Genomic DNA, 26,959 nt, shown 5'->3' on the forward strand with positions numbered 1-26,959 from the left:
TATTACGTCACACATTGTTATACAAAGTGTCATGTATTATGTAACACATTGTTATACAAAGTGTCATGTATTATGTCACACATTGTTATACAAAGTGTCATGTATTATGTAACACATTGTTATACAAAGTGTCATGTATTATGTAACACATTGTTATACAAAGTGTCATGTATTATGTAACACATTGTTATACAAAGTGTCATGTATTATGTAACACATTGTTATACAAAGTGTCATGTATTACGTCACACATTGTTATACAAAGTGTCATGTATTATGTAACACATTGTTATACAAAGTGTCATGTATTATGTAACACATTGTTATACAAAGTGTCATGTATTACATAACACATTGTTATACAAAGTGTCATGTATTATGTAACACATTGTTATACAAAGTGTCATGTATTATGTAACACATTGTTATACAAAGTGTCATGTATTATGTAACACATTGTTATACAAAGTGTCATGTATTATGTAACACATTGTTATACAAAGTGTCATGTATTACGTCACACATTGTTATACAAAGTGTCATGTATTATGTAACACATTGTTATACAAAGTGTCATGTATTACGTCACACATTGTTATACAAAGTGTCATGTATTACATAACACATTGTTATACAAAGTGTCATGTATTATGTAACACATTGTTATACAAAGTGTCATGTATTATGTAACACATTGTTATACAAAGTGTCATGTATTACATAACACATTGTTATACAAAGTGTCATGTATTATGTAACACATTGTTATACAAAGTGTCATGTATTACGTAACACATTGTTATACAAAGTGTCATGTATTACGTAACACATTGTTATACAAAGTGTCATGTATTATGTAACACATTGTTATACAAAGTGTCATGTATTATGTCACACATTGTTATACAAAGTGTCATGTATTATGTAACACATTGTTATACAAAGTGTCATGTATTATGTCACACATTGTTATACAAAGTGTCATGTATTATGTAACACATTGTTATACAAAGTGTCATGTATTATGTATGTAACACATTGTTATACAAAGTGTCATGTATTATGTAACACATTGTTATACAAAGTGTCATGTATTATGTCACACATTGTTATACAAAGTGTCATGTATTATGTCACACATTGTTATACAAAGTGTCATGTATTGTGTAACACATTGTTATACAAAGTGTCATGTATTATGTAACACATTGTTATACAAAGTGTCATGTATTATGTAACACATTGTTATACAAAGTGTCATGTATTACGTAACACATTGTTATACAAAGTGTCATGTATTATGTCACACATTGTTATACAAAGTGTCATGTATTATGTAACACATTGTTATACAAAGTGTCATGTATTATGTCACACATTGTTATACAAAGTGTCATGTATTATGTCACACATTGTTATACAAAGTGTCATGTATTATGTAACACATTGTTATACAAAGTGTCATGTATTATGTAACACATTGTTATACAAAGTGTCATGTATTACGTAACACATTGTTATACAAAGTGTCATGTATTATGTCACACATTGTTATACAAAGTGTCATGTATTATGTAACACATTGTTATACAAAGTGTCATGTATTATGTCACACATTGTTATACAAAGTGTCATGTATTATGTCACACATTGTTATACAAAGTGTCATGTATTATGTAACACATTGTTATACAAAGTGTCATGTATTATGTCACACATTGTTATACAAAGTGTCATGTATTACGTAACACATTGTTATACAAAGTGTCATGTATTATGTCACACATTGTTATACAAAGTGTCATGTATTATGTCACACATTGTTATACAAAGTGTCATGTATTACGTAACACATTGTTATACAAAGTGTCATGTAGTACGTAACACATTGTTATACAAAGTGTCATGTATTATGTAACACATTGTTATACAAAGTGTCATGTATTATGTAACACATTGTTATACAAAGTGTCATGTATTATGTAACACATTGTTATACAAAGTGTCATGTATTATGTCACACATTGTTATACAAAGTGTCATGTATTATGTCACACATTGTTATACAAAGTGTCATGTATTGTGTAACACATTGTTATACAAAGTGTCATGTATTATGTAACACATTGTTATACAAAGTGTCATGTATTATGTCACACATTGTTATACAAAGTGTCATGTATTATGTCACACATTGTTATACAAAGTGTCATGTATTATGTCACACATTGTTATACAAAGTGTCATGTATTACGTAACACATTGTTATACAAAGTGTCATGTAGTACGTAACACATTGTTATACAAAGTGTCATGTATTATGTAACACATTGTTATACAAAGTGTCATGTATTATGTAACACATTGTTATACAAAGTGTCATGTATTATGTAACACATTGTTATACAAAGTGTCATGTATTATGTCACACATTGTTATACAAAGTGTCATGTATTATGTCACACATTGTTATACAAAGTGTCATGTATTATGTCACACATTGTTATACAAAGTGTCATGTATTGTGTAACACATTGTTATACAAAGTGTCATGTATTATGTAACACATTGTTATACAAAGTGTCATGTATTATGTCACACATTGTTATACAAAGTGTCATGTATTATGTCACACATTGTTATACAAAGTGTCATGTATTATGTCACACATTGTTATACAAAGTGTCATGTATTACGTAACACATTGTTATACAAAGTGTCATGTAGTACGTAACACATTGTTATACAAAGTGTCATGTATTATGTAACACATTGTTATACAAAGTGTCATGTATTATGTAACACATTGTTATACAAAGTGTCATGTATTATGTAACACATTGTTATACAAAGTGTCATGTATTATGTCACACATTGTTATACAAAGTGTCATGTATTATGTCACACATTGTTATACAAAGTGTCATGTATTATGTCACACATTGTTATACAAAGTGTCATGTATTGTGTAACACATTGTTATACAAAGTGTCATGTATTATGTAACACATTGTTATACAAAGTGTCATGTATTATGTCACACATTGTTATACAAAGTGTCATGTATTATGCAACACATTGTTATACAAAGTGTCATGTATTATGTAACACATTGTTATACAAAGTGTCATGTATTATGTAACACATTGTTATACAAAGTGTCATGTATTATGTAACACATTGTTATACAAAGTGTCATGTATTATGTCACACATTTTTATACAAAGTGTCATGTATTATGTAACACATTGTTATACAAAGTGTCATGTATTATGTAACACATTGTTATACAAAGTGTCATGTATTATGTAACACATTGTTATACAAAGTGTCATGTATTATGTAACACATTGTTATACAAAGTGTCATGTATTATGTAACACATTGTTATACAAAGTGTCATGTATTACGTAACACATTGTTATACAAAGTGTCATGTATTATGTAACACATTGTTATACAAAGTGTCATGTATTATGTAACACATTGTTATACAAAGTGTCATGCATTATGTAACACATTGTTATACAAAGTGTCATGTATTATGTAACACATTGTTATACAAAGTGTCATGTATTATGTCACACATTGTTATACAAAGTGTCATGTATTATGTAACACATTGTTATACAAAGTGTCATGTATTATGTAACACATTGTTATACAAAGTGTCATGCATTATGTAACACATTGTTATACAAAGTGTCATGTATTACGTAACACATTGTTATACAAAGTGTCATGTATTATGTCACACATTGTTATACAAAGTGTCATGTAGTACGTAACACATTGTTATACAAAGTGTCATGTATTATGTAACACATTGTTATACAAAGTGTCATGTATTATGTCACACATTGTTATACAAAGTGTCATGTATTATGTCACACATTGTTATACAAAGTGTCATGTAGTACGTAACACATTGTTATACAAAGTGTCATGTATTATGTCACACATTGTTATACAAAGTGTCATGTATTATGTCACACATTGTTATACAAAGTGTCATGTATTACGTAACACATTGTTATACAAAGTGCCATGTATTATGTAACACATTGTTATACAAAGTGTCATGTATTACGTAACACATTGTTATACAAAGTGTCATGTATTATGTAACACATTGTTATACAAAGTGTCATGTATTACGTAACACATTGTTATACAAAGTGTCATGTATTATGTAACACATTGTTATACAAAGTGTCATGTATTATGTCACACATTGTTATACAAAGTGTCATGTATTATGTAACACATTGTTATACAAAGTGTCATGTATTATGTAACACATTGTTATACAAAGTGTCATGTATTATGTCACACATTGTTATACAAAGTGTCATGTAGTACGTAACACATTGTTATACAAAGTGTCATGTATTATGTAACACATTGTTATACAAAGTGTCATGTATTACATAACACATTGTTATACAAAGTGTCATGTATTATGTAACACATTGTTATACAAAGTGTCATGTATTACATAACACATTGTTATACAAAGTGTCATGTATTACGTAACACATTGTTATACAAAGTGTCATGTATTATGTAACACATTGTTATACAAAGTGTCATGTATTATGTCACACATTTTTATACAAAGTGTCATGTATTATGTAACACATTGTTATACAAAGTGTAATGTATTATGTAACACATTGTTATACAAAGTGTCATGTATTATGTCACACATTGTTATACAAAGTGTCATGTATTATGTAACACATTGTTATACAAAGTGTCATGTATTACGTAACACATTGTTATACAAAGTGTCATGTATTACGTAACACATTGTTATACAAAGTGTCATGTATTATGTAACACATTGTTATACAAAGTGTCATGTATTATGTCACACATTGTTATACAAAGTGTCATGTATTATGTAACACATTGTTATACAAAGTGTCATGTATTATGTCACACATTGTTATACAAAGTGTCATGTATTATGTAACACATTGTTATACAAAGTGTCATGTATTATGTATGTAACACATTGTTATACAAAGTGTCATGTATTATGTAACACATTGTTATACAAAGTGTCATGTATTATGTCACACATTGTTATACAAAGTGTCATGTATTATGTCACACATTGTTATACAAAGTGTCATGTATTGTGTAACACATTGTTATACAAAGTGTCATGTATTATGTAACACATTGTTATACAAAGTGTCATGTATTATGTAACACATTGTTATACAAAGTGTCATGTATTACGTAACACATTGTTATACAAAGTGTCATGTATTATGTCACACATTGTTATACAAAGTGTCATGTATTATGTAACACATTGTTATACAAAGTGTCATGTATTATGTCACACATTGTTATACAAAGTGTCATGTATTGTGTAACACATTGTTATACAAAGTGTCATGTATTATGTAACACATTGTTATACAAAGTGTCATGTATTATGTAACACATTGTTATACAAAGTGTCATGTATTACGTAACACATTGTTATACAAAGTGTCATGTATTATGTCACACATTGTTATACAAAGTGTCATGTATTATGTCACACATTGTTATACAAAGTGTCATGTATTATGTCACACATTGTTATACAAAGTGTCATGTATTATGTCACACATTGTTATACAAAGTGTCATGTATTGTGTAACACATTGTTATACAAAGTGTCATGTATTATGTCACACATTGTTATACAAAGTGTCATGTATTATGTCACACATTGTTATACAAAGTGTCATGTATTGTGTAACACATTGTTATACAAAGTGTCATGTATTATGTAACACATTGTTATACAAAGTGTCATGTATTACGTAACACATTGTTATACAAAGTGTCATGTATTATGTCACACATTGTTATACAAAGTGTCATGTATTATGTCACACATTGTTATACAAAGTGTCATGTATTACGTAACACATTGTTATACAAAGTGTCATGTAGTACGTAACACATTGTTATACAAAGTGTCATGTATTATGTAACACATTGTTATACAAAGTGTCATGTATTATGTAACACATTGTTATACAAAGTGTCATGTATTATGTAACACATTGTTATACAAAGTGTCATGTATTATGTCACACATTGTTATACAAAGTGTCATGTATTATGTCACACATTGTTATACAAAGTGTCATGTATTGTGTAACACATTGTTATACAAAGTGTCATGTATTATGTAACACATTGTTATACAAAGTGTCATGTATTATGTCACACATTGTTATACAAAGTGTCATGTATTATGTCACACATTGTTATACAAAGTGTCATGTATTATGTCACACATTGTTATACAAAGTGTCATGTATTACGTAACACATTGTTATACAAAGTGTCATGTAGTACGTAACACATTGTTATACAAAGTGTCATGTATTATGTAACACATTGTTATACAAAGTGTCATGTATTATGTAACACATTGTTATACAAAGTGTCATGTATTATGTAACACATTGTTATACAAAGTGTCATGTATTATGTCACACATTGTTATACAAAGTGTCATGTATTATGTCACACATTGTTATACAAAGTGTCATGTATTATGTCACACATTGTTATACAAAGTGTCATGTATTGTGTAACACATTGTTATACAAAGTGTCATGTATTATGTAACACATTGTTATACAAAGTGTCATGTATTATGTCACACATTGTTATACAAAGTGTCATGTATTATGCAACACATTGTTATACAAAGTGTCATGTATTATGTAACACATTGTTATACAAAGTGTCATGTATTATGTAACACATTGTTATACAAAGTGTCATGTATTATGTAACACATTGTTATACAAAGTGTCATGTATTATGTCACACATTTTTATACAAAGTGTCATGTATTATGTAACACATTGTTATACAAAGTGTCATGTATTATGTAACACATTGTTATACAAAGTGTCATGTATTATGTAACACATTGTTATACAAAGTGTCATGTATTATGTAACACATTGTTATACAAAGTGTCATGTATTATGTAACACATTGTTATACAAAGTGTCATGTATTACGTAACACATTGTTATACAAAGTGTCATGTATTATGTAACACATTGTTATACAAAGTGTCATGTATTATGTAACACATTGTTATACAAAGTGTCATGCATTATGTAACACATTGTTATACAAAGTGTCATGTATTATGTAACACATTGTTATACAAAGTGTCATGTATTATGTCACACATTGTTATACAAAGTGTCATGTATTATGTAACACATTGTTATACAAAGTGTCATGTATTATGTAACACATTGTTATACAAAGTGTCATGTATTATGTAACACATTGTTATACAAAGTGTCATGTATTATGTAACACATTGTTATACAAAGTGTCATGCATTATGTAACACATTGTTATACAAAGTGTCATGTATTACGTAACACATTGTTATACAAAGTGTCATGTATTATGTCACACATTGTTATACAAAGTGTCATGTATTATGTCACACATTGTTATACAAAGTGTCATGTATTATGTCACACATTGTTATACAAAGTGTCATGTAGTACGTAACACATTGTTATACAAAGTGTCATGTATTATGTCACACATTGTTATACAAAGTGTCATGTATTATGTCACACATTGTTATACAAAGTGTCATGTATTACGTAACACATTGTTATACAAAGTGCCATGTATTATGTAACACATTGTTATACAAAGTGTCATGTATTACGTAACACATTGTTATACAAAGTGTCATGTATTATGTAACACATTGTTATACAAAGTGTCATGTATTACGTAACACATTGTTATACAAAGTGTCATGTATTATGTCACACATTGTTATACAAAGTGTCATGTAGTACGTAACACATTGTTATACAAAGTGTCATGTATTATGTCACACATTGTTATACAAAGTGTCATGTATTATGTCACACATTGTTATACAAAGTGTCATGTATTACGTAACACATTGTTATACAAAGTGCCATGTATTATGTAACACATTGTTATACAAAGTGTCATGTATTACGTAACACATTGTTATACAAAGTGTCATGTATTATGTAACACATTGTTATACAAAGTGTCATGTATTACGTAACACATTGTTATACAAAGTGTCATGTATTATGTAACACATTGTTATACAAAGTGTCATGTATTATGTCACACATTGTTATACAAAGTGTCATGTATTATGTCACACATTGTTATACAAAGTGTCATGTATTATGTAACACATTGTTATACAAAGTGTCATGTATTAGGTCACACATTGTTATACAAAGTGTCATGTATTATGTCACACATTGTTATACAAAGTGTCATGTATTATGTAACACATTGTTATACAAAGTGTCATGTATTACGTCACACATTGTTATACAAAGTGTCATGTATTATGTCACACATTGTTATACAAAGTGTCATGTATTATGTAACACATTGTTATACAAAGTGTCATGTATTATGTCACACATTGTTATACAAAGTGTCATGTATTATGTAACACATTGTTATACAAAGTGTCATGTATTAGGTCACACATTGTTATACAAAGTGTCATGTATTATGTCACACATTGTTATACAAAGTGTCATGTATTACGTCACACATTGTTATACAAAGTGTCATGTATTATGTCACACATTGTTATACAAAGTGTCATGTATTACGTAACACATTGTTATACAAAGTGTCATGTATTATGTAACACATTGTTATACAAAGTGTCATGTATTATGTCACACATTGTTATACAAAGTGTCATGTATTATGTCACACATTGTTATACAAAGTGTCATGTATTATGTAACACATTGTTATACAAAGTGTCATGTATTATGTAACACAGTGTTATACAAAGTGTCATGTATTATGTCACACATTGTTATACAAAGTGTCATGTATTATGTAACACATTGTTATACAAAGTGTCATGTATTACGTCACACATTGTTATACAAAGTGTCATGTATTACGTCACACATTGTTATACAAAGTGTCATGTATTACGTCACACATTGTTATACAAAGTGTCATGTATTATGTAACACATTGTTATACAAAGTGTCATGTATTATGTCACACATTGTTATACAAAGTGTCATGTATTACGTAACACATTGTTATACAAAGTGTCATGTATTACGTAACACATTGTTATACAAAGTGTCATGTATTATGTAACACATTGTTATACAAAGTGTCATGTATTATGTAACACGCTCCTCCCGAATGGCAGAGCTTCTCACCTTACCTCTAAGGGAGACCCCTGCCAACCGACGGAGGAAACTCATTTCCGCCACTTGTACCCGTGATCTTGTTCTTTCGGTCATCACCCAAAGATCATGATCATAGGTGAGGATAGGTACATAGATCGCCCGCTAAATTGAGAGCTTTGCACTTAGCTCCTTCTTCACTGCAGACACTGCACCGATCCACCTGTTGATCTCACGGTCCACTCTTCCCTCACTCGTGAACAAGACTCCGAGGTACTTGAACTCCTCCACTTGGGGCAGGATCTCCTCCCCAACCCGGAGATGGCACACCACCCTTTTCCGGGCGAGAACCATGGACTCGGACTTGGAGGTGCTGATTCTCACCCCAGTCGCTTCACACTCAGCTACGAACCGATCCAGTGAGAGCAGAAGATCCTGGCCAGATACAGCCATCAGGACTACATCAACTGCAAAAAGCTGATACCTAATCCTGCAGCCACCAAACCGGATCCTTTCAACACCCTGACTGCGCCTAGAAATTATGTCCGTAAAAGTTGTAAACAGAATCGGTGACAAAGGGCAGCCCTGGTAGAGTCCAACCCTCACTGGAAACGGGTCTGACTTACTGCCGGCAATGCAGACCAAGATCATACAGAGAGCAGAACACCGCAATCAGGCGGTCCGATACCCCATACTCTCTGAGCACTCTCCACAGGACCTCCCGAGGGACACGGTCGAATGCCTTCTCCAAGTCCACAAAGCACATGTAGACTGGTTGGGGGAAACTCCCATGCACCCTCAAGGACCCTGCTGAGTTCCACGACCAGGACGAAAACCACACCGTTCCTCCTGAATCTGAGGTTCGACTATCAGTTAATTAAGATCTTACCGGGAAGGCTGAAGAGTGTGACCCCACGGTAGTTGGAACACACCCTTCGGTTTCCTTTCTTAAAGTGGGGAACCACCACCCCGGTCTGCCCATCCCCAATGTCCACACAATCCTGCAGTCTTGTCAACAACAGCATCCAGAGCATCGTTTTGTTGTACAAAGTATCACATTGTCATACCAAATCCATGCCTGCTGGTAATGTTTTGAACCAACTGGTCCACCATTTCAAGGTTTTAAGGCGATGTGTCCTCTCACCATGGTGGCAGTGAAGGGGATGTTGTCAATGAGAGAAGAAGCCAGAGCAGAGACCCACATCACCAAGATGATGGCGATGGCCATGCGCTGGTCCTCGGGCACAGCCTGGAAAAGAAGAAGTAGTGCTCTGTTTACCTTAACTCCCTTTAGCAGACGTCAAGTGCTGTCACTTTTCAGAATGGTTTCGTTCATGTTCAAGGTATTATAAGAATATATGATAAAGGAGGATGGTTAACGCATTTCTGTTTTTTTCTCTTTTAGAAAGTTACCACAATTGTTGTGACGTAGGAGGCGAACTGCTTTTGTCAGAATAATTGTATGTAAGTTATCACAAAACTTTCTGTTCACATGAGTTCCCGGCGAGGAGACAAAAGCTGTCTTTGATCTTACCAAGCAAAAGGCTTGTAAAACTCCACTGTGTACGATGGTTTCTTTGATGTGTTGTGATCCACAGGAAGATCTTGTCTTGACCCGAGATCTACAAAGCGGAGAGGAAGCAGGACCTGACGCAAGCTCCAGGCATCTTTTCTTTGAACTGTTTTGTGACCGAGGGCAACGGCTGTTTACGACCCCCTCTCCCCTTAGAAGCAGCTGTTGCCATGTAATCAGGGAAAGTCCAAATTAAAGAGGAGGCGTGCAATCCTTTCGTCAGAGCGTGGGACGACACTGTGCAAGAGTACAGGTGTACGCGCTCTCCTCATTGAGCGAAATTGAATCCTGTCTCTGTTTAATTCCTTGCTTCTTGTCTGTTTAATAGATGTCATCGGTGTTTGAACCTGACATCTTCTCTCATCTAATTTCATTGCCTGTAGTTACATTTTATTATTTATTATATTATTTGTTATTATTCTTGTCTATTGTGAGCGAACTGTGGTGCTGAATTTCCCCCAGGGATCAATAAAGTACTTTCTATTCTATTCTATTCTATTTTCCATCTAGCAATGCAAAGGCAACAACCCTCAATTATTTTATACTTCAGAGTAAGGTTGTCCCGATACCAATATTTTGGTACCTGTACCAAAATGTATTTCGATACTTTTGTAAATAAAGGGGACCACAAAAATTGGCATTATTGGCTTTATTTTAACAAAAAATCTTAGGTACATTAAACATATGTTTATTATTGTAATCGAAGAACAGGTTTGTCCTTAAATAAAATAGTGAACATACTAGACAACTTGTCTTTTAGTAGTAAGTAAACAAACAAAGGCTCCTAATTAGTCTGCCGACGTATGCAGTAACATATTGTGTCATTTATCATTCTATTATTTTGTCAACATTATGAGTGACAAACTGTAAAAATTGATTATTAATCCACTTGTTCATTTACTGTTAATATTTTGTTATTTTCTGTTTCAACTTCTGTTAAAATGTTATAATCACTTATTTTTCGGTTGTTTGATACTTCACATTAGTTTTGGATGATACCACAAATGTAGGTATCGATCCGATACGGGGGTGTATTAGTGCCCAAGGCATGGGTAACTTACACATCTGTGAAGGCACCATTAAATGCTGAAAGGTACATACAGGTTTTGGAGCAACATACAGTGTTACGGCTACTCTTGCGTTCAAAAATGTTCGAAAAAATAAAAATAAAGATAGCAGAGTAGTCCTGAGGAGGAGGTCTATGACTCACTAAATTCCTCTCGCGGAGATAATTCTAGATTCCAAATGATGATAAATTATTTTCACAAACAAAAAATATTCTCCGTGGTTGACTTCAAAATAACTTATTTAGCGGTAAATAAACTGTTTCACTCCTCACTCCGTCAACATGACAGACAGACAAAAGGAGCACCCAGCTGTCCTGTCTTCTTAATCATAGGAGGAGGAAGTGGCTCACCAGGAGGAGCGTGAGCAGCTGAAAACAATCAGTCAATCATAATTCATCCAAAACATCCAAAAATACATCAACAACATCATTGCCATTATTTGATTTCATTGTCAAAACAATTAATAAATAAATAATATAGATAGGATCCAACATCCAGTATGTTGCCATCCAAGCAACGTCTTTTTCATGGACGCCCCTGCTTATTTTAGCGAGACAATGCCAAGCCACGTGTTACATCAACGTGGCTTCATAGTAAAAGAGTGCAGGTACTAGACTGGCCTGCTTGTAGTCCAGACCTGTCTCCCATTGAAAATGTGTGGCGCATTATGAAGTCTAAAATACCACAACTGAGACCCCGAACTGTTGAACAACTTAAGCTGTACATCAAGCAAGAATGGGAAAGAATTCCACCTGAGAAGCTTCAAAAATGTGTCTCCTCAGTTCCCAAACCTTTACTGAGTGTTGTTAAAAGGAAAGGCCATGTAACACAGTGGTAAAAATGCCCCTGTGCCAACTTTTTTGGAATGTGTTGCTGCCATTAAATTGTAAGTTAATGATTATTTGCCAAAAAAAAATTATGTTTCTCAGTTCGAACATTAAAGATCTTGTCTTTGCAGTCTATTCAATTGAATATAAGTTGAAAAGGATTTGAAAATCATTGTATTCCGTTTTTATTTACGAATTACACAACGTTCCAACTTCACTGGTTTTGGGTAGAGATGTCCGATAATATCGGACTGCCGATATTATCGGCCGATAAATGCTTTAAAATGTAATATCGGAAATTATTGGTATCAGTTTCAAAAAGTAAAATGTATGACTTTTTAAAACGCTGTGTACACGGACGTAGGGAGAAGTACAGAGCGCCAATAAACCTTAAAGGCACTGCCTTTGCGTGCCGGCCCAATCACATAATATCTACGGCTTCTCACACACACAAGTGATTGCAATGCATACTTGGTCAACAGCCATACAGGTCACACTGAGGGTGGCCGTATAAACAACTTTAACACTGTTACAAACATGCGCCACACTGTGAACCCACACCAAACAAGAATGACAAACACATTTCGGGAGAACATCCGCACCGTAACACAACATAAAAAATACCCAGAACCCCTTGCAGCACTAACTCTTCCGGGACGCCACAATATACACCCCCCGCTACCCCCCGACCCTACCTCAACCTCCTTATGCTCTCTCAAGGGGAGCATGTCCCAAATTCCAAGCTGCTGTTTTGAGGCACGTTAAAAAAAGTAATGCACTTTGTGACTTCAATAATAAATATGGCAGTGCCATGTTGGCATTTTTTTCCATAACTTGACTTGATTTATTTTGGGAAAACCTTGTTACATCACAACAAAATTAGGCATAACAATGGGTTGATTCCACGACTGTATATATCGGTATCGGTAATTAAGAGTTGAACAATATCGGAATATCGGATATTGGCAAAAAAGCCATTATCGGACATCTCTCATTATTTGCTAAAAAAAAAAAAATTACGTTTCTCAGTTGGAACATTAAAGATCTTGTCTTTGCAGTCTATTCAATTGAATATAAGTTGAAAAGGATTTGCAAATCATTGTATTCCGTTTTTATTTACGAATTACACAACATGCCAACTTCACTGGTTTTGGGTTTTGTCAAAATCTCATGAAGTTCCCTCAGCGTCTTATATTATATTGCAGTGGTCGAAGCGGTGCACTCGGTCATATTGAGAGCTGTTTGCTAATATTATTAACACTTTCTTCCTCCTCACTGTCCGAACGGATTGCAGCTGGAGGTGTTGGATCTCTGCACGCGTGACAAGCAGCATAAGGAAGACAATATCTCTCCACTTGCACCTGTCGCACGCTTGCATGCGGACGTGCTCGTTCTTCTGCGCCGCCACGCAGGAATTCAGGAGCTAAGGGCGGCGCGCCGCCTGTCAGTAGTGGTTATTTGCTCTCCGGGGGGCCGGCGGTTTAAACGCGAGCTGACGTGCTTATTACCACTGCAATCTTGCGCCTGGCAGATAGCTTGCGAGCGGAGACAACGGCACTTTAAGGTACAGAGCTTCAACTCCAGTCCCGTGCAAACAAAATAATTGAATGTGAGGGGAGATGCATGGGAAGTGAGAGCACATCACCTGTGTGGTGTCACGACAGATGCTCGTCAAAATAAAACACTCACTTTGATAAGCGCGGCCGTCTGCTCTCCGATGTAGTCGATGAGTTGCAGCTGGGCCAGAGCCTGCAGAATGAACACACATTATTCAATAAGATAGTTGGAGCAGGCAGAATAAAAACACAGTATGGCCGTTTTGGGGCCTTTAGAGCAGTGTTTTTCAACCACTGTGCCGCGGCACACTAGTGTGCCGTGAGATACGGTCTGGTGTGCCGTGGGAGATTATCTAATTTCACCTATTTGGGTTAAAATTATTTTTTTGCAAACCAGTAATTATAGTCTGCAAATTATGTGTTGTTGTTGAGCTCGGCAGAGTAACCGTGTAATACTCTTCCATATCAGTAGGTGGCAGCCGGTAGCTAATTGCTTTGTAGATGTTGCAAACAGCTGGAGGCAGAGTGCAGGTAAAAATGTGTCTAATGCTTAAACCAAATATAAACAAAAGGTGAGTGCCTCTAAGAAAAGGCATTGAAGCTTAGGGAAGGCTATGCAGAACGAAACTACAACTGAACTGGCTACAAAGTAAACAAAAACAGAATGCTGGACGACAGCAAAGACTTACTGCGGAGCAGAGACGGCGTCCACAATGTACATCCGAACATGACATGACAATCTACAATGTCCCCAGGAAGAAGGATGAAAACAACTGAAATATTCTTGATTGCTAAAACAAATGGTAAATGGTAAATGGGTTATACTTGTATAGCGCTTTTCTACCTTCAAGGTACTCAAAGCGCTTCGACACTATTTCCACATTCACCCATTCACACACACATTCACACACTGATGGCGGGAGCTGCCATGCAAGGCCCTAACCACGACCCATCAGGAGCAAGGGTGAAGTGTCTTGCTCAAGGACACAACGGACGTGACGAGGTTGGCAGAAGGTGGGGATTGAACCAGGAACCCTCAGATTGCTGGCACGGCCACTCTCCCAACCGCGCCGCGCCCTCCCCATAACAAAACAAAACAAAGTAGAAAGTAGATGCGGGGAAATATCGCTCAAAGGAAGACATGAAACTGCTACAGGAAAATATCAAAAAAAAGAGAAAAAGCCACCAAAATAGGAGCGCAAGACAAGAACTAAAACACTACACACAGGAAAACAGCAAAAAAGTCAAAATAAGTCAGGGGGTGATGTGACAGGCGGTGACAGTACACCTACTTTGAGACAAGAGCTATATTGATGCATGCTTGGTTATGGTTTAAAGTCATATCCAACAATTGTGTCAACGACTTTTTACTGTCAACTGAGTTTCCTTTTTTAATGATTTCTGCTGGTGGTGTGCCTCCCGATTTTTGTCAACGCAAAAATTGGGCCTTGGCTCAAAAAAGGTTGAAAAACACTGTTTTAGAGGATGAGGGCAAAAAGTTAGAACCTTACTGAGACTCTGACAATATGCAAATACTATAAAACAGCGCTGACTAATGTCAATTGTTTTATATGGGCAAGATGTCCTGTTTGTATGCTTTGGTTTTCAATGAAAATTGTCGGCAAAATTTAGTTAGTCCAGGGTAGGGATAATGTTTGATAAGAAATTATCGAGTTCGAGTCTATTATCGAATCCTCTTATCGAACCAATTCCTTATCGATTCTCTTATCGAGTAAGGTTGGTTGTTGTATATGGAAAAAAACACAATATTTGGTTTAACAAAAGCTCACTTTTATTATATAAGAAAAAAATAAAATCTAATAAATAAATATTGACTGTTACCCCCCTAAAAAATTTAATAAAATAAACAAATATTAACTGTTGTTACCCAAAGTATATTAAGTGGGATTTTTCAGAGAAACAAATATATACAGTAACACAAAAACAACCTGTCTATGTGATCACTATAGGTGTATAAATAATATAGTGTTAAATAAAATCAGTCCCTTGGGCACAAAACTGAAAATAATACAGTTCTCCAAAAGTGCACTTCTGCTGCTATTGGAACATAACTGCTTGTTATGATGCTTTGACATTTTTGCACTTTATTTCTTTATTGAAAGAAAGTTCCATGAAGAGAAAAGTTGTTTGCAAATGTGGTTACAATGCTAAAAAATGAAAAGTTAAAGCTAAAAAAAGAAATACACTTTATTGAATTAACATAATTTCTTTATAGGGGGAAAGATGTGATGTTATGAGCTAGGCTAGGGAATATAACAACTACACTACCCAGCATGCAACGGGAGTGACGAGCATGCGCGGTAGCCCCGAAAAGTGTTGTTGCATGTCGCCACCCGGCAGCTAAGAATGAGGTTATGAGCACGCTGTGAAAGTAAACGTCAAGAACTCAGCCAACACGCCTCGTCTGCATTATTTATAATTAGACAGACAACAGTGTTGGTCATGTGTTTGTACCCTGCTCAAATCTCTCAGTAAAGTTATTCATTGGATTATACCTTTTGTTTTGAACTTTATTACACCTTGGAGCGCTTTTGCGTCCATTGTTTTTCCTGCTTTCGCTATCTGCGCCTAATGACTGAGCTACGTGACGTCATTTCTTGTGATGTCTCACGGGGTGGGTTTTGTGGAGGGGAGGGATTATTTAAAAAAAAAAATTATTTATTTTTTCATAAAGAAATACAATCATGTGTGCTTACGGACTGTATCCCTGCATACTGTATTGATCTATATTTATATATAATGTATATATTGTGTTTATGTTGATTTAATAAAATAAAAAATAAAAATGTTTTTTTTATTTATTTTTTTATTTTTATTTTTTATTTCTTGCGCGGCCCGGTACCAATCGGTCCGCGGACCGGTACCGGTGGTTGGGGACCACTGCCTTAAAGGCACTGCCTTTAACGTCCTCTACGAGCTGACGTCACGTCCGCTTTTCATCCATTCTAACAACGTGCCGGCCCAGTCACAAGATATGTGCGGCTTCTGTACGCACACACACGTGATTGCAACGCATACTTGATCAACAGCCATACAGGTTACACTGAGGGTAGGCGTATAAACAACTTTAACACTGTTAGAAATATACGCCACACTGTGAATCCACACCAAACAAGAATGACAAACACATTTCGGGAGAACATCCGCACCGTAACACAACATAAACACAACAGCAGAAATACCCAGAACCCTTTGCAGCACTAACTCTTCCGGGACGCTACAAAATAAACCCCCCGCTACCACCAAACCCCGCCAGCCCCCGGACGTGACGATTTTCGAGAGGGGCACTGAAGTTTGGGAGTCTCCTGGGAGGGTTGTCAAGTATGAGAATTAGCAGTGAATGCGGTGTTACCGCGGCACCGCCACTGTATATAATCGGCGGGCCAGCTCTAGTGTTAATTTCATATCGCCTCAAGGGCCAAGTGAAATTACACGGCGTGCCAATTTTGGCCCGCGGGCCAGAGTTTGACATCCATGAGTTAGTCAATGGAAAAATTAGAGCCATTATATGTGTACGCTTTATTATCTGATTAGTCGACTAATCGTCAAGATAATCGCTGACTAATCGACTATCAAAATAATCGTTACTCGCAGCCCTACTTCTGCTTCGGTTTTCAAGCGATTCGGTTTTCGTCAGACCTTTTGGAACTGGTTACTGGCGAAAACCGAGGTGTTAGTGTGCAAGGGTTGTGTCGAGCTGCTAGCCAGGCACCTCCATCAAGACGAAGAGGGCGGCGAAGAAGAGCAGTGTGGCCCACTCCACGCGGTGCAAGATCATCTCAAAGTCCTGGATGTCGGCCAGAACCAGAAGCCACAGGGAGCCCAGGATGGCGATCCAACCTGAGCAGAAGACCATCAAATGTACATCAGAAATTAAAATCTGCGATTTTATGCTGGCTATTCAGGAATATTCTTGTTATGATCAGCATTTTTTTTTATTTTATTTTTTTTATTAAGGGACATACTTTGTAGAGACACACGCTGGTATTAATGGAAAAAAGTGCTTCCGTTCTGAGAACTCCGCGGTGATTGCCCGTAATCACCAGTAATTGCTTTAGTCCTTTGGCAGAATCATTTCATAAGCGATGGAAGTGAGCACACAAGGTTGAAAGAAAGGAACATTAGAAGAGAGACAGAGCGTGGATGGAATTGGGGTATTTTTTGATGAAATTACTTTTTAATAGGAGGAACGAGCGTGCAAGCAATCAACTTCAATACTATTTTGAATTGTACACTCACGTTATGCTGAAATTGATAAGAACCAGTAAAAAAACTAGACTGTTTGCCAGCATATCATTCCACAGAGTTGACAAGCAAAGAAAGTTGCCTGTCGATAAAGAAGGTGAGAAACACGATTGAATTCGAGAAAGAACTTGTAGTGAAGTACGAAGGTGGTTCTCTCCCCACCCATCTTATAGGGATTATATTTCCATTTATTTCCTATATTTAAACATTTCCCTGTGGTCAAAATGTTGCATGGATTATATTTTACAGACCATCCTCAAGCCGCTTTTTTTAACCTTTTCTTCAGGATGCACCGTTTTGTGAGCGCTCTTATTTACCCGCCGAAGCCCTCCTCCTTCGACTGCGTCTTCTCCCCGCCAGCCTTGTTGTAGTTTTTGTGAGTTTGACAAATACAAGTCGGAACTATACGCTAATTTGTAGTACAAACCCCGTTTCCATATGAGTTGGGAAATTGTGTTGGATGTAAATATAAACGGAATACAATGATTTGCAAATCATTTTCAACCCATATTCAGTTGAATATGCTACAAAGACAACATATTTGATGTTCAAACTGATAAAAAAAAAAAAAAAAATTGCAAATAATCATTAACTTTAGAATTTGATGGCAGCAACACGTGACAAAGAAGTTGGGAAAGGTGGGAATAAATACTGATAAAGTTGAGGAATGCTCATCAAACACTTATTTGGAACATCCCACAGGTGAACAGGCAAATTGGGAACAGGTGGGTGCCATGATTGGGTATAAAGGTAGATTCCATGAAATGCTCAGTCATTCACAAACAAGGATGGGGCGAGGGTCACCACTTTGTCAACAAATGCCTGAGCAAATTGTTGAACAGTTTAAGAAAAACCTTTCTCAACCAGCTATTGCAAGGAATTTAGGGATTTCACCATCTACGCTCCGTGATATCATCAAAGGGTTCAGAGAATCTGGAGAAATCACTGCACGTAAGCAGCTAAGCCCGTGACCTTCCATCCCTCAGGCTGTACTGCATCAACAAGCGACATCAGTGTGTAAAGGATATCACCACATGGGCTCAGGAACACTTCAGAAACCCACTGTCAGTAACTACAGTTGGTCGCTACATCTGTAAGTGCAAGTTAAAACTCTCCTATGCAAGGCGAAAACCGTTTATCAACAACACCCAGAAACGCCGTCGGCTTCGCTGGGCCTGTGCCCATCTAAGATGGACTGATACAAAGTGGAAAAGTGTGCTGTGGTCTGACGAGTCCACATTTCAAATTGTTTTTGGAAACTGTGGACGTCGTGTCCTCCGGACCAAAGAGGAAAAGAACCATCCGGATTGTTATAGGCGCAAAGTGTAAAAGCCAGCATCTGTGATGGTATGGGGGTGTATTAGTGCCCAAGACATGGGTAACTTACACATCTGTGAAGGCACCTTTAATGCTGAAAGGTACATACAGGTTTTGGAGCAACATATGTTGCCATCCAAGCAACGTTACCATGGACGCCCCTGCTTATTTCAGCAAGACAATGCCAAGCCACGTGTTACATCAACGTGGCTTCATAGTAAAAGAGTGCAGGTACTAGACTGGCCTGCCTGTAGTCCAGACCTGTCTCCCATTGAAAATGTGTGGTGCATTATGAAGCCTAAAATAGCACAAGGGAGACCCCCGGACTGTTGAACAACTTAAGCTGTACATCAAGCAAGAATGGGAAAGAATTCCACCTGAGAAGCTTCAAAAATGTGTCTCCTCAGTTCCCAAACGTTTACTGAGTGTTATTAAAAGGAAAGGCCATGTAACACAGTGGTGAACATGCCCTTTCCCAACTACTTTGGCACGTGTTGCAGCCATGAAATTCTAAGTTAATTATTATTTGCAAAAAAAAAATAAAGTTTATGAGTTTGAACATCAAATATGTTGTCTTTGTAGTGCATTCAATTGAATATGGGTTGAAAAGGATTTGCAAATCATTGTATTCCGTTTATATTTACATCTAACACAATTTCCCAACTCAAATGGAAACGGGGTTTGTAGAAATGGCAACGGTGGAGGATGCACGTGCATGTACGAGCCAGTCTGCACCAGGGATGGGTGTCAGTCATATCTGAACAGATTCGGCACCAATTCCCAATATCTGGGAATCGATACAACTTTCGGTACTTCTGTGTGTGTTAATAAACATTATTTGTTTTTAATGGTAAAATCTTCCTTTTCATTGCAACATTAAAAATGATATCTTCTTGTATTCGTTTGTTACATTTTGTTTCATTGTCACATTTCTGAGTTTCATTTGCAAGTACGACAGGCAGTGTATAGTTTTTGGTGTGTTGGTCAGTTTAGTCTTGCTGTGTGTTGCGCCCTAAAATGTGTTGATACTGTAAGTACTTATTACGCAGCTGCTGTTTGATTGTAACCTGCTTCTTAGTTGTAGTTTTTAAGATTACATTTGAAGGTGTTGAAATCGCCATGTAAAATCAGTAATGCTAATCAGTAGCATGTCAATAGCAAAGCTAATGTATATTAGCGTCAAGCTAGCGCATTTTAGTGTGGAGCGTTTTTTGAGTCCGTTTCTTTGTTGGCATTGAAAATTGCAACGTTACCGAGCGGTAGTTTGGCGGAGTCCTGCTGGAATGATCGCCAAGCGGCAAAGTGCGAAGAGCGGGCTGAGGCGGCCATCGAGCGTGACGTCAAGTCAACCCATCTACCGAAACATGGCATCAGTGGATTTTACGTGAATCGGGGCCCAGTGGGACCGGCGGGATTCGGTCGGTGCCAAAAAAGTACCCGATTTGGTAACCAAGCCCTAGTCTGCCCCACAACAAGATGGAGAAAAAGAAGACGCCTATTGACTACAGCGTCGGACTATAATGGCGGACTCGCGCAAAGCTCTTCTGGTACATTTCTACCCTATATGGCAACAACCTCACTACGACAAAAACGTCACAAATTGGGAAAATTCTAAACAGCTCGCTTGGAGGAAGTATTAAAGAAGGCAAGATTGTTTTATAAACATCTCTGCCATGTCTCCAGGGTTCGATATGACATTTTTGGGACTTCTGCAGATCCCAAAAAACAAGTACCAATTGGTAAGAAAAGCTGGGTTTGCATAATAGGGCTCCTTTAAATCTTTGTTTATACATTTAACTTCTGTATATGTATTTCACAATGTTTTTTCTTCATGTAAAACTATCATTATTCTCTATAAAATTTGTATTGTTTCGTCTTTCTGTCCTGCCTCTGGTGAGGGCGGTCACATTTTTTTTCCCGCTCCCTGCTTGCTCTCTTTGTTTTGTCTTGTCTATACTTTTTTGAAGCCTCTTTCTTTGCGTTGTCCTCCAAATCTAAACATCAGACATGGAAATGATCAGCTTGACTCTCAACTCAATTGACAAAATATTTTCGACGAGGAAAATATGTTCTGGGGAGCCTGGCTGCCCTGATGGAACCATTGCTGCAGGGTACTTGAGAGATTCCTGGGATAAATGGAGAATCATGTGCCTCTCAGTCCTTTCCATCGAGGACGTGGAAGACATCTACCTATTTGGAACCGTGATCGCGGGGCACCTGCTGATTGGGCTGGGCATTGCTCTGGTGTATCGTCAAATTCGTAAGAAGATGGCAGCCACTCAAGGGGCCCAAAGGCTGTTCGTCGCAATGGAAGGTTTGGGCCGGGCTGTGGGATCACAGACTGTGGCGATTTCTGAACTGAATCGCAAGATGGATCACATCATGGAAAAACTGGTTGAAAGGGAAAAATTGGATATGAGGGCCAGCATGGACGAATAGAACAGACAAGCCATTGTAATGTCTGCTCGCGGAAAAACAAAAATCCTAACCTACGATTTGACTCCCTCGAATGGCCTTGATGCTGCAACAACAAGAGCAGGCTGTTCTGAAAAAATCCCCGAGGATACCTCAATGATGGATGCTTTTGACCTCCCTCCCTCCTCAACGACACCTGGAGTCGAACTTTTGCTTGCATGCAGAAAGGCCCCAGGCCTATGGACACTACATCAACACACCCAAGACAATGGGCATATACACACACACACACACCCTCCCCCACCCCACGCCACGCCTTCACCACCGCTTGATTCCTCTTCAGGGTGATGGATGGCTGGCAGCGCTTCAAGCAGCAGTCGACCTCCAGGATCCCAACCCCCCCTCTGTTGCGAGTTGTCGTGATTAAATGTCACATGTTTATGTGTGCATGGCATGGAAGTTTTTTTCCCACTCCAGACTAGACCCCCTTAGGAGCCCAGTCTAGATTCTATTTTTTTTACTCATCTTCTTCCCCAGCGTTTTACCTTTTTCCCACCTTTTAAGGGGGCGCCTCGTGGCGTCCCATCAGCGTTCCTGTTCTGTAACCCTGTACACTGTTTGTTTGTCTAATCTTGAACGGGTTTGTGTTGAAAACATAGTTTCGTTGTACTTGTTGCAATGACAATAAAGACCTATCCTATCCTATCCTATTAGGACCTCCACCCCTTTCAGGAGGAGAGAGTCCCCAGAGTTTTTTTGGTTTTAGGGCTGTTTAAAATGATGAGAGGAGACAAAACAGAAGTACAAACTTAAACAATACCAGTAGTGGAGAGAGAAAACCAAACTGTCTAAAGGTTGCCCATCTCTCATGCTTTTGTCCACCTACACTAGATTCAAATCAAATCAAACTTTATTTATATGGCACTTTTCATACGCAGGCAAGTGCTGTAAAGGAAACAACAAAAAAACATAAGAGAAGAAAACATACGCACACCCATAAACAGAATACACACACACACACACACACACACACACACACACACACACACACACACACACACACACACACACACACACACACACACACACACACACACACACACACACACACACACACAGAACTATTGACAATAATAAATCAAAAACAAATCATGGCATGGCACTGAGGATTTGAAGAAAAATGCCACCTTTGAGGAGTCTACACTGGAGAATAACTAAAATTAACGGCATGTAAAAATGGTACAAACAAATGAAACATGTAAAAAATGTAAATACAAACATTACATTAATAAGGTAATAAAAACATTAGATTGAGAGGATAATATTAGTAATATTAATAATTAACATAGAAAACAACACAATAAAATAATTTAAAAAAAAAAGTTTTTAATAGAGATGTCCGATAATGGCTTTTTTGCCGATATCCGATATTCCGATATTGTCCAACTCTTAATTACCGATTCCGATATCAACAAAAACCGATATATTCAGTCGTGGAATTAACACATTATTATACCTAATTTTGTTGTGATGCCCCGCTGGATGCATTAAACAATGTAACAAGGTTTTCCAAAATAAATCAACTCAAGTTATGGAAAAACATGGCACTGCCATATTTATTATTGAAGTCACAAAGTGCATTATTTTTTTTTAACATGCCTCAAAACAGCAGCTTGGAATTTGGGACATGCTCTCCCTCAGAGAGCATGAGGAGGTTGAGGTGGGCGGGGTTGTGGGGGCGGGGTTATGTAGGGGGTAGCGTGGGGTGTATATTGTAGCGTCCCGCAAGAGTTAGTGCTGCAAGGGGTTCTGGGTATTTGTTGTGTTGTGTTTATGTTGTGTTACGGTGCGGAAGTTCTCCCGAAATGCGTTTGTCATTCTTGTTTGGTGTGGGTTCACAGTGTGGCGCATATTTGTAACAGTGTTAAACTTGTTTATACGGCCACCCTCAGTGTGACCTGTATGGCTGTTGATCAAGTATGCCTTGCATTCACTTATGTGTGTGTAAACGCCGCATGTATTATGTGACTGGGCCGACACGCTGTTTGTACAGGTTGTAGAGGACGCTTAAGGCAGTGCCTTTAAAGGCCTACTGAAAGCCACTACTACCGACCACGCAGAATGATAGTTTATATATCAATGATGAAATGTTAACATTGCAACACATGCCAATACGGCCGGGTTAGCTTACTAAAGTGCAATTTTAAATTTCGCGCGAAATATCCTGCTGAAAACGTCTCGGTATGATGACGCCTGCGCGTGACGTCCCGGATTGTAGAGGACATTTTGGGACAGCATTGTGGCCAGCTATTAAGTCGTCTGTTTTCATCGCAAAATTCCACAGTATTCTGGACATCTGTGTTGGTGAATCTTTTGCAATTTGGTCAATGAACAATGGAGACAGCAAAGAAGAAAGCTGTAGGTGGGTAGCGGTGTATTAGCGGCCGGCTGCAGCAACACAAACACAGCCGATGTTTCATTGTTTACATTCCCGAAAGATGACAGTCAAGCTTTACCATTGGCCTGTGGAGAACTGGGACAACAGAGACTCTTACCAGGAGGACTTTGAGTTGGATACGCAGACGCGGTACCGTGAGTACGCAGCTGCGGCTTCCAAACATTTGATCGCTTGCCCGTACATGCGTGCCGCTATGTGCATGTCACGTACATAACTTTGGGGAAATATATGTGCTGTATGAACTTTGCGGAGGTGAACGGTACTTTGGGCTGTGGGCTTGAGTGTGTTGTGCGGGTGTTTGATTTGTATTGGCGGGTTATATGGACGGGAGGGGGGAGGTGTTTGTTATGCGGGATTAATTTGTGGCATATTAAATATAAGCCTGGTTGTGTTGTGGCTAATAGAGTATATATATGTCTTGTGTTTATTTACTGTTTTAGTCATTCCCAGCTGAATATCAGGTCCCACCCGCCTCTCACAGCATCTTCCCTTTCTGAATCGCTTCCACTGCCCTCTAGTCCTTCACTCTCACTTTCCTCATCCACGAATCTTTCATCCTCGCTCAAATTAATGGGGAAATCGTCGCTTTCTCGGTCCGAATCGCTCTCGCTGCTGGTGGCCATGATTGTAAACAATGTGCAGATGTGAGGAGCTCCACAACCTGTGACGTCACGCTACTTCCGGTACAGGCAAGGCTTTTTTATCAGCGACCAAAAGTTGAGAACATTATCGTCGATGTTCTCTACTTAATCCTTTCAGCAAAAATATGGCAATATTGCGAAATGATCAAGTATGACACATAGAATGGACCTGCTATGCCCGTCTAAATAAGAAAATCGCATTTCAGTAGGCCTTTAAGGCACGCCCCCAATAATGGAGTCCGGATGGAAATCGGGAAAATGGTTGCCCCGCAAGATTTTCGGCAGGGGCACTGAAATTCGGGAGTCTCCTGGGAAAATCGGGAGGTTGAAACCAATACCGATAATTTCCAATATTACATTTTAAAGCATTTATCGGCCGATAATATTGGCAAGCTGATATTATCGGACATCTCTAGTAGTAATATTAATAATTAACATAGAAAACAACACAATAAAATAATTTTTAAAAAATTGTTTTTAAGATGATCAGTAAAAAAGTCTGATTGCATTGCCTTGGAAGGGATGGAAACTGAAAGTTAACTTTCCATCCAGGCTGGTACTTCACGACACCTTTAAACTAGAGAAAATGATTTATGTGTGTGAAAATTAGGGCTGCAACGATTAGTTGACAACAAATGTCTTTGCTTTTTATGTGTTTCAGCTTTCGTTTCTGTCCCTTTTTTGAAACGCATTCCCAATGCAAGCGGAGGTAACAATGTACCGCATATTGTGTGCGCAGAGTAGATTCGCGCTTTCATAGAGTTTGAGTCTACGATTGAACGGCGCCTGTAAGCAATTATGAGCTATTAGGGTTTGAACCAACAGGAGGCCACAAAAAGCGTGCAGGTGTGCGGCCGTGAAAGGCGCACTCGGCGGATCAAAGCATCTCGCAAACAAACGGAGCGTAATCACAACGTCGCTTTGATGAGATTTTAATGAGGATGAGCTTTTTTGAAAAGGGCTGTAATTTAAAGGAAGAGAATGCCCTTAGCACGGCACTGTGGGGTCATTCCCATTTTACAAAATGTCATGGAGCAGCACTGGTAATTAGCCCAGCATGTTTGATTAGTGGAGCGGCGAGCGCGCAGGGACAGTAATGAGTGTAAATCACAGGTGAGAGGACTGACCCTGAGCCCAGACTGCATGTCAAGAACATGATGGAAGTGTGACAGGTCTTAATTACAGCAGTCCACTTCAAATTACATGTCATTACACTCAATGGGACATTGAGAAACCTTGGAGGGGACCGCAGATGTGGGGACCGCAGATGTGGGGACCGCAGATGTGGGGACCGCAGATGTGGGGACCCCCCACTGGGCGACCGGTGCATTATTTATTCAACTTCTTCAACTTCTTCTTCTTCTTCTCCAGATTTTGGCGCGGTCTACCTTCCACATTTTTCACCTGATTCAAACCATTCCAACTTCAAACTGTTCAGCCTATTCAGGAATTGCGGGCTTTCCCTTGACAAACTCCAAAAATTCTCAGATTTCCCAGAATTCCAGGTTTTCCGGGACATTTTTCAAACTTCCACCATTTCCACATTTTTCAACCGATTCAAACCATTTTACCTACAACACATTCCACCATCCTGGAAATTCCAAACACT

At 37.6% G+C, this 26,959-nt stretch overlaps 1 protein-coding gene across 1 annotated transcript in view; it reads right to left on the reverse strand.

The window, feature by feature from the left end:
- Positions 1-26,959, reverse strand: part of oca2 (oculocutaneous albinism II) — a 151,012-nt gene that overhangs the window by 17,197 nt on the left and 106,856 nt on the right. Inside the window, 3 exon segments of the mRNA XM_062038403.1 lie at positions 10,375-10,479; positions 14,387-14,446; positions 17,987-18,114. Of these exon segments, the coding sequence (XP_061894387.1) occupies positions 10,375-10,479; positions 14,387-14,446; positions 17,987-18,114 (293 nt within the window).

Source organism: Entelurus aequoreus, linkage group LG27, assembly GCF_033978785.1.
Source record: "Entelurus aequoreus isolate RoL-2023_Sb linkage group LG27, RoL_Eaeq_v1.1, whole genome shotgun sequence".
In the NCBI taxonomy this organism is placed as follows: domain Eukaryota; kingdom Metazoa; phylum Chordata; class Actinopteri; order Syngnathiformes; family Syngnathidae; genus Entelurus; species Entelurus aequoreus.